Genomic DNA, 19,313 nt, shown 5'->3' with positions numbered 1-19,313 from the left:
CAGCAAAGAGCAGTAAAACAAAAAACCCCAACCTTGTTAAGCAATCTTATTTCCTAAGAGCAAATTTAAAGCATTTCTTCCAGAAACAGATTAAATAAGCTTGGAATCAGGATTTCCTTAGTCAATCTCCATTTGAGAGGAATGAGACAATAAAAGGCTTATCTAGCATTTAGAGTCTGCTTTACATGAGGGCACACACATTAGAGCCTCAGGTTAAAAACACTGCATAAAAACCAGTGCTGCTGCAGCTTGGCAAATGCCCTTCATGGCACAATGTAAAATCCCTACAGTTCCTGATTCACTGCAATCCTTAAAGAAGATGATTTCAAAACATATTTAGTTGTAATTCATCAGCTTCTATTTTCCATGAAAGCAATCTCAAAAGTGAGCATTAGGAAGAGTCAGGGTACAGTTTGGATCTCCTGCACAGAAGCAATAAACTTGTGATGGGAAATGGATTGTGTTTGTTTTATCTAAGCAGCACAGTTGTGTTACTGTAGTTCTCTCCTGTGACAGAAGATAGAGGGAGCAGAACTACTGACCCATTTTTCATGGAGAATGATGCTCCAGAATCCCGGAGTCCTACTCAAAAGCCTTGCCTGCAATCCAACATTATTCCTGCAAACAGCTTGACACTACTCCTTGCTCTTGAATTCCAGCTTCACAGAACAGCTCATACACACAGCTCAGGTAGGAAGTCCTTGCACAAACAATCCCACTTTTCAAAGGCTGCTGCCAATGCCCCAGAGAGAAGTGACAAGGTACTCCATACACACACGCATTTTTATTTTAATAAATAGAGTTTTACAGGCTCAGGCTTTTTTTTTTTTTTAAATCACATATACAGAACAGGAAATGCCTGACCAAGTAACATAAATCGAACTACTAACCTTGGGAAGGAATACATGCCCTCTAGAACACTGCAGACCATAACTGAAAGGGGATTTGAGATCAGCAGCATAGTAATTTACTTCACAGATCAGATAACTGAGAGAGACATGGCCAAAGCAAAGAGAGTGACCCTAAATGCACCACTTGTCTTTAGAGAGTCACAACAGTGTAAGGAAAGCCAAGAGCCCAAGTGCCTCCATTTCCTAGTGCCACTTCTGGATGAATATGTATGTCTTCACATCCTTTGAGCAATGCATTCTAACCACAAGTAGAGAGGCTAAGCACAGCAGGTATGCAAAATTATTCGATTGAAGAACAGATACTGGATGACACAGTAATGTTAAATTTCAAGATTTTAAATTAGCAGATGCTTTTGCATCCCCTTCAGTATGGCAGTGGAACAGATCCCACCTTCTCTCGTAGAGGCTTAGTCCAAAAACTTCCTGTTGGCATTAGCACCAAAGAGAGCCACTCTGATTTCTGGCATCATCTGTAGAGAAAGAACACATCAGTTATGTGAAATGGGCAATAAAACTGCTGTAGGTTCTTCCTGCAGGCACTGTGGGATAGTTAGGTTGGCTTCAAAATTAACAAGTCAGTTCATCTGAGCTTGCTGAAGTCTTTCCTTGATCACACATTGCCTGCTACTCTGTAGACTGAAAGCACTGCCTGTACTGCAGCACATGAAAGAGATGCCAGAGCTAGGGTTTTCTGCACTTGGGTGTAATAGGTCTCAAAGTTTGTACTCAAGCTAGCTTCAGTAATTCAAGTTAGCCTCAGCATTTCAGCATCTTGACTGCAGTGCAGTCATAACCGAGGCTTCCAGTATCGTAATTTATAGAGTTTTATGCTTAAGCTTAATTCAAAAAGAATCATTCTGGGGAAAGCCATGCTTTTTGCTGTAATTTGCTTCTTTCCATTCAAAAATAACTTCCTACTTGTCATTCCCAATGAAATCTGATGCCATGCACTATTGTGACTTTGGAAACACAAGGATTTCATTACAAGAACAAACTAGTTAGTTGTATTTTATTTACCCAGGTTGTTGGAGAAACTCACCTGCTGGGCTACAAGGTCCAGCCGACTTTCCAGGGTATTGGAAACTTTAATTTTACCATCACTGTTGTAGATTTCAACACCTCCAGCACTAAAGATGGACAACAAAAAAGAAATAATTCAGTGAAATTCACGGGTCAGGGTCAGAATGTGGCAAACATATCCCAAATCAGCATTTATAGAGAAGTCAGATACATGGCTCACATTTCTCTTTTTTTAAAAAACAATCTTTTTGATCATATCTTAATAGGAATGAGCACAAAGAGATCCAGTGAGGCAGCAGCACAAAGTATCTTTGGAGTTATCAGGGACCATGTGTATGTGCAAGGACCCTCATTAGCATGTTTTAAATGGAAGTGGAGCTTTGCAATTTGTCCCTTCAAAACAGCTTCTGATTCTGTGTTATTAAGACAGCTGTCACATTTTGGGAAGTGAGGAAAAGAGCTAGAAGCACTGTTTGTTGGCCCATACATAAAGATGACAGAATATACAGCTTTGTCTGTGGTACCTCTATGATACCATATGGAAACAGAGCCTTGCAGACAGAACAGACATAAACCCCAACAAGTGATTATCCTGCAGCACCTCAAGACTCAGTCTGCTTCATCTTGAGACAGAAAGCATGGCTACACCCATATTCTCTCTCCTTAAAACATCAGTGGTTCCGTTCCTATGCACACTTATTTCCTGCTCCAGTACTGTGGATCAGGCTGGAGATTGCACAAAACTTTTCCTCACATTTTTGGTGGAGACAGTGATTGTCTGCAGAAAACTGCAGCACCTGTGTCTGATAAACTCAAAGAAGTGGCAGGTCCACAAGAACAGCAGCAGCCACTTTGAGGATATTCCATACTTAATTTTCTGACACTAATGTGAGCTGTGGCTTGAAAAGTTGCATTAAGTTAGTGCCCTGTACAAAACAATCCCATTTTCCTTACATATCTTCTGGCAGGAAGCTGTCTTGGTCAATATGAACATCCACATCCCTTTTTATGGCATTTTTGTAGATGGGAATGCTCTTCTGTACAGCAGTCTAGGACACAAGATAAACCTCCAGTTAGCACTGACAAATGCTACTGCAGCACCTGGGTTTGAGCATTCAATCACTTGTACTAATAGAAAAAAGGGATTGAGGCCTCTTTTTTTTTTTTTTTTTTAATTAAGTAAATGCATTTCAGTTTGGCTTTTCAGCCAAACCCAGTTATTATTCTTAGTACTGTGGCCATGTCTAAAGTTTCCAAAGTAATATCCAAGCAGGGAAATGACCCCCAACTTTGGGAGCACACTGTAGCTGCAATAGAAGTGCAACAAGCAAAGCCTGTTTCCATACCACACAGAGAGGGGACTGAGCAGCAAATCCATGCAGTCAGGTCTCAGCCTCTGCTGAGAGTGAGCAGGGCACTGTCAAAATATTCCAGGTGTCTCACCTTAACCATGGGGAGATCCTGCTTCCTGCACCGAACAACTAATCTGGGCTCAAGCAGTTGGTAGAATCCCTGCAAGGAATAACCATTATAACCATTTCAGTTTCAGGAGCTCAATGTTTTCTTTGTCACAATTATTTAACCCCAAGAAAGGAAAGAAGCTGATCAATTTGAAACTCAAGTCCCAGCAATATCAGCCTCATTTATTTAGATCTTTGCTCACCCCACGCAGCCATTCTGAGAGGACAGCACCAATATTTGGGGAAGAGCCCAAATATGGATGATGTTTTTGGAACTCAAGTGCAACTAAACATATGGAAAATCAGGACTGTGGTGGCCAGCTACACATAATGATCACTACTGTCTAAGCAGACAGAGCATGCAACCAAGGCCTTGAAGACATGCAGCAGTCTCAGATGCCTGTTCTAATAACTCCTGCCTTGCAGTTCCTGTGGTAATACCTGAAGCTAGAACAGAATAAAATGAGTTTAGTTCCAGTTTGAAGGGTCTTACAATCATCATCTGGTCCAGCTATGAGCACAGATCCCTCACTGGATCTAACATAACGAGCCAAGAGAAGTGTGGCCAATTTGCAAGAACAAGGAAGTTTTTTTTTTGATGTACAGCAACACCAGACCTGAGTGTGAGAAAGAAACAACACCCAGTTGGTGGCACATGCTGGTAGGAGACACTACTGAGAAAACTCTGCCATCAAGTGTGACAGGAGAGCTCGTGGATGGCTCCTGGGAGCTCACAGCAACAGGACCAGTCTGTGCCAGAAGGAGGCACCAGAGCTCACAGCACTGACCTGCCCAAGGCAAGCAAAGCTCTGGCTTCTGCTTTCTGTGCCTGCTTCTGTCACAGGCTCATTCCATACTAGAGTACATTTGTCAAGGCTTATTAAGTCTCAAATGCTGGAAAGGTTTTCAAAGCAGACGGGTACTGACTGACTTGTGGGCTTGGAGGAACAGCCTCTGACAAAGGAGCACTTGAGCCAACTCATGGCTACAGGAGCTCCATGTGTGCACCCTAAAATGAGTGTGCACACCTGCAATTATTCTTACAATGCACTTGCTGCTGGTATCCCAGGTTCTACAGCTCAAAGTAAGCCACAACCTTGTCTGCTCAGAACCCAAGACTCAAAGATATTGAAGTGATGTTTAAAACTCAAGGATCACCCAGCTCAGCATTTGATCCAGACTCCAATACAACTGTAACTTTTAGAGGGCTGTTTCTGACAAAAGAAACCTAGGGGGCTAGGGCAGCAATGATCTATTTTTTACAATTTAAATATTTACCTGTAGAACTAGTCCATCCAGCAGTGTCTGGTACCTGGCAGTATCCTTCACCACCTTGGCAAGTCTCTGCTTGGCCTCATTCAGCAAATCCTACATTCAGAAGAAATCAGATCAGCAGAGCCCATCTGTTTGGCATTTGGTTTCATGCCTACCAACTTTCTGTACTTCTATTATAGCTCTCACACCCTGCCAACACGTAAATGTACACTCCAGCTGGTGTTCATCCAAGCTAGACCTCCATCTCTGTGCATGGCACACCATCCCTGCCCAACACTTCTCCTCCTCCTGCCCTGGGCTGACCTCATTACAACCTGACAATAATTCCTTTTGTGTGAAAAAGGGAGAGCTCAGGAGTAAAAGGATGGTACTTTAAATGTTAACTTAGATAAATTAAATATGTAGTAAATAACTGCTTCATGTAAAATAATACAGTTGTCCAAATAAATTTTTTTCAGCTTTATGGCCGAGCAAAGAAATTCAAACTATTTTTCCATCAAGTAATATTCAGGTTAGGTATTCTTTAATTGTAAGTAAACACAAATCAAAATTTTAAAAAGAGAGCTTATTTTTAATTTTTGAGTAGTTGTCTTGATTATCTTTACTCAGCAAATCAGCATTGGATGGGATTGAATTTTTAAGAAATTTTTAAAAAATCAACTCAAAGCTCCTAAAACTGAACCATCAGAAATACTTCAGACAGAGAAACTCTCCTGTCCTACCTCATGGTGTTTAGAAAAAGAGTGCACAGTAACACAATCAGTATGAAGACATAAAACTATCACAGTTTACTGTCATGGTCAAACCTAGTTATTCTGTCCTCCCTAGAGAAACACTGCATTTCTGGAACTGCTCATCTCTCATAAAAGAAGCCAAAGATCTGATAAGGAAAGAAAGAGTGAGCAGCATGTGACTTTAAATGTCTTAAAATGAGGAAGACTGTTTAGAATTACTCAGAAGCATGAGGTTGAGTCAGCAGATAAATGAGGAAGAGATTACCCAGCAGAGACTAAGACAACAGAGTTAGCCCTTGAGCAATCCACCTTCCCCCTCTCTGGGAATACAATCTAAAGTTTGAAACTCATTTTAAAGAATCAATAAACTGGTGATTTTCTTCTGCTAACTCTTCTTTTTCATGGTAGCATCAACGTGAACATTTATCCCATCTTTTATTTTTGACTTCCACGGGCCTCTCAAGCTTTTCCAACAGCTCAACAGCCCCATCTAGCAGAACATGGAACACCCAAATTATCTCAGAGGTGGGAGAGCACAGCAAAGCTGCTCCCTGAGCAGAATGGGGACACACTGCCCGTGGTGAGAGATAAACACAGGAAGCCCAAACAGGCCTGAATATAGCCTGCTCTGATGAATGATTATTCACCCTCTGTGTCAACACACACAATGGTCACCAGAACAAGAAGCAAAACTTTTCATGGCCTATGGGCCTTTGAAAGACACCAAAAATCCCAGTTAGTGGTGGTTTAAGCCTCCTTGCTTATGCCATGCTGGGTTTTTCAAATAAACGTTGCTTCAGGCAAACAGAATTTCCAAGTTCTACCAACTGTGCAAGAGAGAGTTGCTGCTGTTTAAAGAAACAAGCTACTGTGCAAATGACAGATACAACATTGCCTGCAATGTTCCTGGCAGACCAATGTACTTCCCTAAAACAGCAGGTAATGGAAACTGTGAAAATAAGGAGATAGCAAAGCTGGACTAAATCCTCAAGGCCCTTTCAGAGCAGCTTGGAAAGCCATTTTTGTATGTTGAAGCAAACATCACTCAATCAAAAATCATATTTTCTGTAGAGAACAGTTCTATTTCCTAACATATGGCAGAAACAGAGACTGTGTGTTTACTTCAGAGATACTCACTGCAATAAGGTCATCCCTTGCCTTGAGGACCTTCAGCCTTGCTTGATTCATCAGGTTGGACATCTGACTGCAAGTTGCATGATAAAGTTGAATCAATCCATCAGCCTTTGACAGAAGAACTGTAACATTTAACTGCACACTTTGCATTTAAAGGTAATAATTCTACAACACTTAAAACCAAGGTCTGTTCACCTGTCTGAATCTGTTTTTGGACTTGCACAACAGATTAAACTGCAGAATCCCTTTCTTGGTGAAGACCCAGCCAAACTAAACTCAACATGATCATCTGTCCCAGGGTAACAGACCAGGGTAAAGTTCTAGATGTTAACTACATAAAGAAATGTGAAGGATTCTTTCATCACACTGTTATACCACTGCAGCTCAGCTTTGATCATTTCTCCCCAGAAAAAAACAGGAACTCCTAATTAGAACTAAATATGTTGTCTACAATTTCAGTGTTTGCAAGGGCAGAAGAATTTTGTATAAAATCAACAACAAAATGCAAGCTCAGGCTCTGAAGTCAGCTGTCTAGCCCAAGCAACTTACATTTTCTTTTGCTGTTCAATTTGCTTCTCCTTCTTTTCATAATACTCCATGATTTTCAGCCTCTGTGTCTGAACAAGGCGACCCTTCTCAATGTTGAATTCTTCTTCTGCCTACAGTAAAAATTAAATAACTGAAGTGGAAATTGATTCCTTGGGCTGAAAAAAACAGAACCAAAATGTAACAGAGCACATTCACAGACAGGATAGGATGATACAATTTATGGTTCCATACAAAAACCCTTCACCTCTTTAAGTAATTCTTACACAAGGAGGGTGACAGCACAGCTTTTAATTTTTTTTTTTGCAAAGCCTCACTAGACAGAATGTAAAAACATGTGGATAATTGTCCCACTTATATCTGAGAATCCAATCTCAACTTCTAAATTCTGTTTGCAGATCTTCAGGAATACATGTTTCAGTACTGATTAAATATCTGTGTTAACCTAAATGTTTAAGGGAGATTAAATATTATCAGCAACATGTATGCTGAGCCCAATACCAACAAGGCATTTCACTAGTGGTATAATGCAGATTGTTGGGGCTGAAAGGCACCATTAATCCTTCTTCAGTAAACATCTATACTCTTAACACCAGGTTAATATTAAACCCAGTCTCTTGTGGCTTGACCTAAGTGAAGCATTCAGCAAGTAATTCAACTCCTGCCTTAAATACTAATTTAGTAGGGGAAGGTGTTCTACTCAATCTAATTGAATCACGTTACCTCTCAGCCCTCCTGATTGCTCACAAAAAGAGCTGAACTTTGATATGAACATATTTATATTCAAGAACCACCAAAACATTGACCAAAACCAGCTCTGAGTCATTTTCATTTGTCAAAAGCTAAGAAATGCTACCTTTGTTTGGTACAATTTTTGCTATGTAGTAACTAAACAGAAACCAGCTGTAGCTTACAAAAGTTTCTAGTTCTCTCTGACTGCAACTTTCCGAGCAGGATGTGGGAGGCAGTTTTCCTTTTGCACTTACTGACAGAGAACTTCCATTTTTACCTTTGCATCTATTTCTTCAGCCTTTTCATTGGCTTCCTGCTCGATGAAAGCCATCATGTGCTTGATCTGTAACAGCGGACAGGAAAGAAAATGTTTTCTGTAGGAAAGGATATTGACCAGAGGAAGTAGATGTTTATATCCACCCATCTGTAGATCCTCCATATTCATTTACTATTTCATATAATATTGTTTTGCAAGGAAATTTCACTGAGCATACACAAGAGTCAATTAATCTTGACATATCTTACAAGAAAACTATTTTCCCCAATAATTCTATATAATGCTGTTTCACTGGCTGCCTTTAGAAGAATGCACTTCAGGTATGCAACCAACCATAAAAAAAACCCAAGACAAACCAACCAGCCCCAAAGTAAATTTGTATAAATGCAAGGCTGGGTATTTTTGTTCTTCATTAATAAGCCCAACTCCCAGACTTCAAAAATCCTCACACAGCAAAATGAGTCTGTTTGTTATGACATTTCCATGAAACATAAAGATTACATAGATGGCATCTGAATGAACCTAGGCCTTCCACAGGTGCACAGTGAAGCAAAGCAAAGTGCCACTGACCACTCTGGTCAGATCTGTACAGCCACAAGTTCCTTTGAACACCAGAGACCCTTCTCTTGGAAAACTGTAATAAATTCTGTATTCTGTAATAAAAACCTATAAGGTCACTTTGGAGGGGCTGGGGAAGGAGACAGCAGCAGCAATGCTCTGTGACCCAGACCACATCAAGAATGTCACATGCTGCTTCAGAGCCTCACAGGAACCAAGAAGTTCTACTTGAAAAACATTTCTGAAGCCACCTCAAAGCACTACAAAGCCCAGGTCCAGCAGCTGAAAGAGCAGGAAAGCAATCAGACCAAGTTCTGTTCATGCATCACATGCCTCTCTGTGACCAGACCTCAGTTCAGGTTCCCATTTGGGGCAGACTGGAAGGACTCATTCCCAACCAAACTGCAACTGGGATGAGGTACAGACACTTCCATGGCCAGATGGAGCAGACCCTAAAACCTACTGACTTTCTGCTTGCACTTAGTGATGAGACATATTTTGCAGAAAATCCAGTTTGAATAAACTCACACAAAAGACTCTAGAAATAGAATCTCATGTTGAAATTAAATGTTTTAAAGAGATTAGAAATGTGCCAAGGAGAAAACTGAGCCAATGTGCAGCACTAAGCCCATAGAGATGAAAAAACAGAAGTGAAGAGACAAGAAGATTTTAAACACATGTTAACACAGTGGAAGAAGTGAACAGTAACATCTACATCCTCAAAAATCAAATCAGCAGGTTTTCTTTTAATTAGTGTCTGCAAAGACTCTCAAATGCTTGTCTACCTACTCTGCATTTCAGAAAGGACAAGAGAGGCATTTAAAATAAGGTTTTTATTTTGCTGAATAGCCTATTGTTGAAGAAGACTTGAGAACTTAGCAGCCGCAGCCCTTATGTTACTGAGTCACTTCCTCCAGTGTAGTCAGGTTTCTGAATTTTGGAAAAGCACTTTAAACAGTTCTGGGTGTTCAGGAAACAGCCACTGTGTAAAGAAAAGGAATGAGCTGGAAGCAAGCTAATATGGAATGCTTGATAAGACTGAACAGTGTTACTTCCTTCAAGAGCTACTGAAATCTCCTTTTGCTTTTTCTGGAAACGAAGAGAGATACAAAGTAAGATTTTCACATCTATAAATAGGACTAGTTTTAATAACAGTGACAAAAATGTATTTTGAAGTGAGAGACTTATTTTAAAGCAGTATTTCCTATAGAAAGGAAGAAGGGGCTTTCCTGTTGGGAGCAGTGTGATTATTCTTTCCAAGGGAAATTGTAGATGTTAGATGGGCTTTAGAAGTGACCAAATGGAACAATATATTAAATAGCTTCGACAGAACAACAAAGCAAGTCTAACAGTGGGAAAAAGTCTCAATCAGAGATGATTTTCAGAGTGACAATCATTGGAAGAGTGGTGGCAAGGAGCTAAGAAGACCTGCTGGCAAGTTCATGCCAGACTGATCCACATGCAGGACTGCCAGCCACCAGCACTGTCCAGTTAACAGGATCATCCTGGGCTCAGGAGTGTAGAGCACTGACAGGAATGCTGCAGATGTGAAATGCTATCAGCTTTACATGTTTGATACTTCACCAGAGCCTGAACTGCCCTTTGAAGTTCAGGTCCATTCTGGCTGAGCATGACCACCCTAATGTCAGCTTTATTTTTATTATCTTCATGAAGAGGCAGGAAAAAAACCCTGAGCTTTGCAGATAAAAGAAATACAATGTAATGCTACAATTCTCTTTCGGGAGAAGGCAACCTACCAATTTTACTTTCATTGTGATGCTTCCTTGCCAAGAGACTATGTTTACTGAATGAGAAAGTGAGACACAAGTACTTGTGATGCAGAGGACAAAGGGAACTCAACTGAGCTGCTCATCACCTGCAAGAAACTCCCCAGACCAGTGCTGACTGGATCCCCACGACCTTTAACACCACACACCACCTCCAACCCAGCTGAAAGCAGTTTTTTTAGCTGAGGGCAGTATTTACTGTCAACAGGGACAGGGTGTCCTGCCTCTGGAGGACTGTGCACAGCCAGACTTCAGGGCTGGAAGTTTCCATTGCAAGCCAGCCCCAGGCTGCACCACCCTGCTTAGGATGTAGAGCTGAAAAGGGCATTCAGGAACACTGAGCAGCCCACCCAAATGCTAAGGTACAGCTAACTGCAGGTAACACAGCTACAAGCAAAAAAAGAGATGGGAAGTCCTTAGGGAACCGTAGAATCATTAAGGTTGGACGAGACCTTCGGGATCACCCAGTCCAACCATCAACCATAACCTTTAATCCGCTAAACCACTTCAGATCCAGACACCTCCAAACACCTCCAGAGATGCTGATTCCACCACCTCCCTGGGCAACCTATTCCAATGCCCGACTACCCTAATAGTGAAGGATTTTTTTCTAATATCTGATGTGAATCTCCCCTGTCTAAGCTTAAGGCCGCTTTCCCTGGATCTCCCACTACATGCACCGAAAAAGAAACTAGCCCTCACCTCTAAGCATATACTCCAGCAGCCTGTAAAAACACAGAGCTCATCTAAGGCTCTGCATTTACCGGCCCTGGGGTGCAACCAAACCCAGCAGACAGCACACAGCCTGCTCGGGAACCCTCTCGTTACAACCTGGCCTAAAGCGGCACCAAAACGCCTCAAGGAAGTTCCCCGTGGGCGCATCCACCCCGGCAGGGGAAGAATCGCCTTGTCCGGAGACTCCTCTATCCAAGCCAGGATCCTTCCTCTCCACCGATCTTCCTACCCCAGGACAGAAGGCCCGGGCCAAGCGCTGCACTGCGGGCCCGGCGCCGCCAGCCCCGCTCCCCGCGGCCCCTCGGGGGCTCCGCTCGGGCCGCGGCTCGCGGCCCTACCTGCTTCTGCACGTCGGCATCGCTGAGCGCCATGGCGGCGGTGACAAGGACAGGGACAGGGAAGGTGACGGTGACGGTGGCAGCCGCAGGCCCAGGAGACGCGGCCGGTGCCGTCGGTGGCCGCGAGCGGAATCAGATCCGGTTCGGGTCACGGCCGGGGCGGGGTCGCCACACGCCCCGCCCGCCGTGTCTCCGGGCCAATAGAAACGCGAGGAAGGAGTGACGTCACACCGCCATATATAGCGGGGTGGGTGTCGCGTCGCTGTCAGTGTCACTGTCAGTGTCGCTGAGGTGTTTAGAGGGAGTTAAAGCTGCAGCAGACAGCGCTGAAATGCGAGCGAACGAGCTCGCCTGTCAGGCCCCAAAGCAGCGTTGTGTTGGCAGCGCCATGGGCTGCCCATGGCAGGAGGGAGAAGCAGAAGGACGCAGGAAACAGCCGGACAAGGGAGGGCAAGGAGGGCCTGGCAGCAGCGCTGTTACTGCGGCCGTTCTTTATGGCAAAGTTCAAACAAACTTCATAATTAATGAATTATGGCAAAATTCAAACAAACTACAAATTCAAGCAAACTTCATAATCTATAATAGTATTGATTTGTTCTAATCGGCAAGAGGCTTCCACTTCCACTCTGCAGGAACATTTGGTGGAAAAGAGAAAACCATTCCTCTACAAATCACTGTCAAGTGCTTCTTCCTTATTTATTTCCATTTCCTTAATTTTTTCTGCACTTTTTTTTCCCCTGTGTGGATAGGCTTATGATAAAACTCTGTGTGTAACGTTGCTGACTTTTCATATTGCCTTTATAATGCTGAAAATCAGCTGGTACTTTGGGTCTGGAGAATGCTTTACTATTACTTCAGGCACCATCTAAATAATATTAAAACCAAGTTTTAATAAAGAAAAAATACTATATAATAGCAAATGATAATGATGTCTACTATTATAAAATAAATATTGCTAGATAAAATAACAAATACATTTGGAATTATATCCAGGCTGTTTATTTTCCATGTACCCCCTGCCTTGCCGGGGGCGTTCGGTTTGGGACTGTGACCCACCGACCCCACACCTGTAGCCACGTGAGGTCTGGGCGGCGGGAACTGCACTGCCAACGGCTCCTTTTCTCCCGAATCCTCGAGGAAAACGGGGGAGGCTGGCACAAACCCCCCCTCCCCACGCTTTTTCCCGGCGGCAGAGGCTCCGTGACTGCCGCGAGCCGCTCCCGCCCAGCCCCGCCCAGCCAAGTGACGCGGGCGGAGCCCCCGCCTGGCCCCGCCCCCCCGGCGCGAGCCGTGACGCGCGGCACGCGCCGCGCCGCGCCCCGCGCGCTCCTGCCCCCGCCCCCTCCATCATGGCGGCGGCGGAAAATTAGGGCAGAGCCCGCGCACCGGGCGCGCGCCCGCCTCCCCCCCCTCACCGCCCCCGGCGGGAGCGACCCGGGAGCTGCGGCCGTTCCTCCGCCTCCTCCTCTTCCTCCAGTTCCTCCCCGCGGCGCCCGCAGGTGAGGAAACGGGCGTAGGAGCGGGCGGGCTGGTTATTTATTTTTGTTTATTTTGTTTATTTATTTCTTTCCCTATCTGTCTGTCTGCGTTTACTCATTAATTTAAGGGTGGTGGGGGAGCGGGAGCGCGCTGGGCCGCCGGTGCCCGCTCCCCCTCCCCTCCCGCGCGCGCATCCCCGTCCGTGAGTGGGGAGGAGGGCGGGGGGCGCGAGCCGGGCGCGCGCGTTTCGGCGGGGGCGCGGCGGGGGCAGGCGCGCCCCCTGGCGGCCGGTGCCCCTCCCACCCCCGCCGCGACCGAAGGACGCGCGGACCCCGGGACATCCCCGGAGCAGCGCCGGGGCACCCCCAGACCCGGCGGGCAGCGGTGGCGAAGGGGCCGTGCCGGGCCCCCGTCGGCGGCGGAGAGCCGGCGGCTCCCCCGCTGCAGGGGCCGCGGCAGCGCGCAGGCTGCGAGTCCCGCACGGCCCCGCCGGTGAGTCATCCCGCCGCCGTGCCCGCCCGCCCGGGTATAAATATCTCATTCATCGCCGTAGTAACTGAGCGGCTCACGCTGCGCTCCCGCCGGCGGCTCCGGCGCCGCTGAAACTTGGAACGGCTTTTTTCGGCTTCTCAAACCCAAACAGGCATGTTAAGACAGAAGGTGAATGGGAGCTCGGTGATAAAAGCTGTGTTTGTCATAATTTAATGTTGTGGTGAGATGGTTTGAAGCTGCAAAGGATTGAGGACCTTTGTAGTGGATAACGCGTGCAGCTTTTGTTTTTCTTCCTAGAAGAGAAATCACCGCGTTTGCCTAGAATGCTCACGTAATTGCATTTCTGTCAAAGGTCAGCTACAGCCACTGTCCAGATGAAGAAGAATTATGTTTTCCAGTTTTTCCATCCATTAAGTGCCACCAGAGGATCAGTAGTGGCTGCAGTATTGATTCATTTCCAGTAGGAACTGACATGTTTGAATTTTGAACTGAGTAGCTCTCAGTTTATTATAAACAGTCTCTTAGTCATACCCTCATACACAGTTGGAAAAGTACTCCGGAGAATTTATCTCCCAAGTTGATCACAACTGGATGCTTTGGATAGTCCTGCCTGTTATGGGAAGTGTTTTCAGAGACAAACTGCTGCAAGGTTTAACTAGCCCACACATGCAAGTCTCACCCAAAATCCCCACATCTGGTAAGGCTGCAGAGTGCCTGAATATTTTCCATCTTGTTGATACGGGGTGTGGCTTTGTAGACCTGCAACTCCTTGAAATTGAAGGACACCGAGGCTGTAGATGCAGCTGAGCTGAGAGTGGCTGCCTGTTGCAGAGATTGATGTCAGGAAGACGACCCAAACCGTGAGCATATCGAGGTCAGGAGGCCCTAAAAATGATTTGAGCTGCAGTGCTGCCATCCTGCTGCCTCTGTGCCTGCCCCTGCTCGGCTCAGTGCTTGCTGGCCGGGGCCGTGGGTGCGTGGCAGTAATTCAGCAGCAGCAGGAGGTGTTCTGCCACAGCAGCTCAGGGTGACTGGTGAGTGAGGCCTGGGCTCTAGGTGGGGAATGCATCCAGCTCTGGAGTGATTCCATTTTGGACTGGAAGCTGAGGGCCGTGGTGCTGCTGCTGTTTGGAAAAAGCTCTGGCAGCGTTGATGTTTCTGAAATCAGTAGGTGATGTTGTTTGTAAAAACCAGTTGAACTGCTCTGGGCAGTAGAGCAGTGATGTTGCATTTTGGGGTTTGAATGATGCAAGTAAACATGTCTTGATGCACAGTGGGGTTTTACAGATAGGGACTGAAACACAGCCTGGCCTCATGGCTGGGGATTATATTCACTGTATTCATTGGTAGGCTTGTGCTGCCCATTATCCAATTTATAACTCTGCTGTGGATTAGGACGTGACAGATGGGGAAATGTCAGTCCTGCTGCAACTCCTGCTCTCAGGTCGCTTGAGCAGCTCAGCCCACATGAAACAAGTGACAGCAGGGCCGGAGGAGTGACAAGCTAAGTCAGCATCAACAGGTATAGCCTTCTACCCCCCAAGGGTGCAGGAACTGGGAAAGGTGATTTTTTTTTTTTTTGTAGGCAGTAATTGGTAACAATGTCGATCTTTGTAGTTTTTTAAGGACAGTATTCCTGCAGAGATCTTGTTAAACCTGAAGCAGCCCTCTTGCCCTGGCTTTGAGACTTAGGGAGTCTGTGTAACACCTTATTTCCTCTGCTCCATTGCATCTCCTGTACAAGCTTTTCATTTTAAACACTTTCTGGACTCTCTTCCATTTTGCTCCTTTAGTGGAGAGCTCTCTTTCCTCTGATCTGGTCTCTCAAGCTGTGTCCTTTTTCAATCCCCCTCATTCCTGAAAAATGGCCTTTTCTGAGATATTTACAGGATCTGAGTCAATATTTCTGTGTTTGTCTTTGTAAACAAAACCAGTCATTCTCAATCCTAAACGAGTCATTCAGTTACTGTGCTGTGGGCTTCTCTCAAAGGAAGGTCAGAGATTCTGAAGTGCACTTCCACTCATTACACTCTTTTATGTGAATTTGAAGATTTCTTCCATTCAAGTTCTTAAGTCTCCTTTCTCATTTCATTATAAAACTGCCTCTCAAAATATATCCACCAAGGTAATTTTTTTAAAATCATTCTTTCCACAGGGAAACATTAGTTACTATTTAAATAATCAGTGGTCTCATTCTCCCTCTCTCTCTGTTTTTTTTTTTCCCTCCTTGCCTCCGAAGTGCTGAGCTGTAATTTTTGTGAATTAGGCCTCCCTGTTGCACTGTGCTGCTTTGGATATCATGCTTGGTTTGATCAGCTTTTTTTAATTTAATTTTCTTCATTGATTTGGAATTATATTTTGAAGAATAATCTATTATATATCCAGACTTGTTCTTTGGTCCACAGCACAGTTTCTGGATGTCTCTGGACCATCTGTCAGGCTGATTTTTTTCAGGAGAGATCAGTTCAGGTTGTCTGGAAGAGCTCCCATTCACTGTGTAGGCATTGTGAGAAGCATTTTGATTTCAGGGCTGTGGATCTCTACTGAACAAACCAGAACTGAAACAGGCTGGGGAGCTTTTGCTTTTTGGAGAATGGCACCTTTCCCACCTGGTGATGTCAGCATGTGATGTGGTGACTGCATGTGGTCTGAAGAGCAGCTCTATTGGTAATGGATCCTAAAGTCTTCAGAGCAGTTTGGGTTTTTTTTTTCCAGATCTTTTTGCTCTATAAAAATCTCAGTTTTGGAAGAGGCTCAAGGGTAACTGTTGTGCAAAAGCTGTGGTTCTTCTCTGCTGAGATTTCTTAGGTTTCTGAAGCAGGATGTGTTGCCTGTGGAGCACTTTGGGGTGGAAGAGGCAGCATAGATAAATGTTAACTCCAAGTTTATTGTTTCCTTTGCATATAATTTGCTACTTTGGTTCAAGCTGCAGCAAAGACACAACCCAACCTTTCTGGTAAAGGCTTTCAGGCATTTTTAAATACATGGAGCAAGAGGCAGGGCTGCCATAGTATGGTCTTCAACAGAGAGCCCTTTTCTGTTTTCAGTACTGAATGGGTTTCAGAAGCTAGAGTTTCTAAAGAGAATAGTCAGCCAATTTTACACCACTTATTTTCCTTTTACAGCTTTTAGCTTGGTGGTAAATTTTTCTTTGCCAAGCTACCTATTCCCACAGCAACCATGCCACAGCCCAGTTCTAGTTCTGTTTATCCTCAGTAACCAGTGTACAACTGCTGTTAATCTGAATTCCTTCTCAGGGAGGAGGGATTAGAAGTTAGCCCAGGCATCTTGAACAGCTAGACAGGCAAGTGCTTTTCTTTTGCTTTCTCAGATTATTATTATTATTATTATTATTATTATTCTCAAGGCTTCATTTGCAGATTGTTCTTTGGTTTTGGAACCTGATTCTTTCTTTTAGTCCCAAGGCATTTCCAGTGCAATCCATAATTCTCTTGAGAGGGTCTAGTTTCTCTTCCTTGTATTTAGCATTTTGCTCATTCTAACTGCTTTAAACCTTAAACTTGATAAAAAATCTAAATGTAACTGCATCTCACATTACTCAGTTATCTGGCTCTTTCAGTGCCTGTTCAGTAGCTGTTCTGTAGCACAATCTTCCTTGTGTGCTTTTCATTTACACATCCATTCTGGTGGCCAAAAATGGGCTACTGCTTGTTTGGCAGTGACTCTTTGAAGTCCTGGAGAGCTTAACTTGAAGAGTTTGTAAGAAAGCCCTGGATAGTATTATTTGATCCATTAACTTGACAGCATGGGGGAAGTAGTTGTCCAGACTTCACCAAACAAAACCAGCTAGAACATGTTGATTAATCTCAAACATCCTTTTAATCTCTTGCATGGCTTTTCCCCCACTTGCATGTTGTTGTTTGGGATTTTACTTTTTACCATGCTGCATTTAATTTCTCTCTACCTTAGTTTTTCCTGAAGGTCTTATTTGGATATTTGAAAAAAGCAACAAAACAATTCGAGTGAAACAGGGAGGAGTTCTTTGGCCAGATGTTGCTGTTAGGTGTGGATTTCTGGTTTATACTTAATAATGTCTGGGTGAGAAATCCAGACAAACAACCATCTGTTCTTCCAATCCCTCCAATGAATGTGGAATTTACTCTGTTGACCGGATGTTTTCCATTGTTGTTGGAACAGTAAAACTAATTCGAGGCAATTTTGGTCACTTTTTCTGTGTTACAATTTTTAAGCATCACAGTAGCAAATCTGAGAAAGCAGAGAAAATATTCATGGGAGGCTTTGGGAAAGGGAGAGTCCTCAGAACCTGTCTTTTTACCACATGTTGTGGTTAAGAAAATGTTCAGAATCTGTCAAAACATGAGACTAATGGTTTCTTTCTAACTTCCATAAAAATCCATAGGCTCTGAGCCCTGACTTATACTTCCAAGCATGGAATTTATTTTCTGTGGGGTGTACTCCAGCTGTTTTGTTCTTGTAACAGCAGGGAATTAAGAAAGGTTGTGGAAAACTGCCAGTTGACAATTTCCCTCCACCCTACTGAGGCTTGCTTCATCCTGGTTTTGGGCTACACTTTCAGCTTGAGGTGTAAACTCAGAATCTAATACAGAACTTCATCAAAATGAATTAAATGCTACAAATATTGGGAAAAAATTAACTGTGAAACCTACTGTCATTGAAAAAGCATCAGTACATCTCTGACCAATGTGTTTAAATGGAACCACCAAACAATGGGTGAGCATTTTAGTCAATGAAATTAAGAGCTAGACTCTTCAGATACTGGAGGATAGCCACTCCTAAGTTTACCAGTCCTGCAAATTTAGCCAATTAAAACACAATTACAGCTAACAGAAAGACACTTGCCTGGTCTCTAACAACTTCTGTCCTTTTCAAGTTTGTGACTTGGACTAAGATGCTTGTAGAATTTAAGGTCAATCTTCTAAACACATTTGTGGGGGCAAAAAGTGCACTTTTTTATTAGTTCACAACCCATGGTAATTATAGACTCAGGATGATTCTAATTCTAAATGCAATTTTTTCACGTAAATGATGTAATAGACTCAATAGTCCAGATTATTTGAAAGAAAAAAAAAAAAGAGAAAATAGAAGCACCTTTAGTATCATAATGAAAATTCTTCTGTATCATATACACATTTTTTACAAGGAACAATTTTTGATAATTCTGTTTTGGGGCAATGGATAGCCCAAAAAATAAATCTCCGCAGCCACACCAACTTGACAAAAACCTGTGCTGAGGGACTGCTTGTTTTGCTTCCATGGGAGTGTGACTGTGGCAGGCAGGAGTGGGAAATGCCACTGCTGGCAGCAGGCAGGAGCTGCACTGAGGCACAGCTGGGCTTACTCCGCATGGTTCTTATTAAAATAAGAATGCATAGGATATCAGGATATTGCTGGATTGTTACATAATTCCTTGTTACGTGTGGGTTCATGACCTGTTGCATGTTGCAGCCTTATAAACCAACCAACAACAACCCCTTTCCTGTTCCCTCACAGCCCTCCTGGCTCCCCAGAGTGCAGCACAGCCACCCCGATGGCGTCCGCTACTGCCGTGCCTGTAGGATTTCACTATGAAACCAAATACGTAGTGCTCAGCTACCTGGGCCTTTTAGCACAGGAGAAGCCACAGGAGCATCCTCCTCCTCCAACTCAAGGTAATATTTACATATTCATCTCTAGCCATTTCCATGTGCACCTGGATTTGCAATTAGTTCTTGAGGTGTTTCTGCAGGGGTGCAGAGCGTGAGCCTGATGTTCGGTGTAATGAACCTCTTGGTTTATTCAGTGAAAAATGAATAAATTTCAATTGAAAGATGAGAGATGCTGATGGAAACAAAG

General features: G+C 43.9%; 2 protein-coding genes across 4 annotated transcripts in view; one reads left to right on the top strand and one right to left on the bottom strand.

The window, feature by feature from the left end:
* Positions 1-765: 765 nt before the first annotated feature.
* On the bottom strand, positions 766-11,666 carry ATP6V1E1 (ATPase H+ transporting V1 subunit E1). Its single transcript, XM_059848099.1, has 9 exons — positions 11,508-11,666; positions 8,090-8,155; positions 7,084-7,193; positions 6,538-6,604; positions 4,670-4,759; positions 3,375-3,443; positions 2,886-2,980; positions 1,951-2,038; positions 766-1,381 (listed from the first exon to the last, which is right to left on the bottom strand). Exons 1-9 carry the CDS (start codon positions 11,538-11,540, stop codon positions 1,319-1,321), a joined length of 681 nt encoding a protein of 226 aa, XP_059704082.1. The 5' UTR covers positions 11,541-11,666; the 3' UTR covers positions 766-1,318.
* Positions 11,667-12,828: 1,162 nt separating this feature from the next.
* Positions 12,829-19,313, top strand: part of BCL2L13 (BCL2 like 13) — a 39,216-nt gene continuing 32,731 nt past the window's right edge. The window contains exons 1-2 of one of the 3 annotated variants that reach the window (XM_059848095.1): positions 12,829-13,006; positions 18,972-19,129. In XM_059848095.1, coding sequence (XP_059704078.1) covers positions 19,009-19,129 — 121 coding nt within the window. In that variant the 5' untranslated portion in view covers positions 12,829-13,006; positions 18,972-19,008. The remainder of the gene's footprint in view (positions 13,007-18,971; positions 19,130-19,313) is intronic. The other 2 variants (XM_059848094.1, XM_059848093.1) reach the window with 2 other exon arrangements.

Source organism: Haemorhous mexicanus, chromosome 5 (genome assembly GCF_027477595.1).
Source record: "Haemorhous mexicanus isolate bHaeMex1 chromosome 5, bHaeMex1.pri, whole genome shotgun sequence".
Taxonomy (NCBI): Eukaryota; Metazoa; Chordata; class Aves; order Passeriformes; family Fringillidae; genus Haemorhous; species Haemorhous mexicanus.
The sequence above is the reverse complement of the archived record's forward strand: the minus strand, read 5'-3'. Positions and strand labels throughout refer to the sequence as shown.

What these genes read in the sequence shown, in the direction of transcription:
- ATP6V1E1 (XM_059848099.1), bottom strand. Translation starts at nt 11,540, where the DNA reads ATGGCGCTCAGCGATGCCGACGTGCAGAAGCAG. An exon ending in AGGATCTCCCCATGGTTAAG is followed by an intron (nt 2,981 to 3,374) that starts GTGAGACACCTG and finishes CTTGTGTCCTAG; the next exon opens with ACTGCTGTACAGAAGAGCAT. An exon ending in AGCTTCCTGCCAGAAGATAT is followed by an intron (nt 2,039 to 2,885) that starts GTAAGGAAAATG and finishes GTCCATCTTTAG; the next exon opens with TGCTGGAGGTGTTGAAATCT.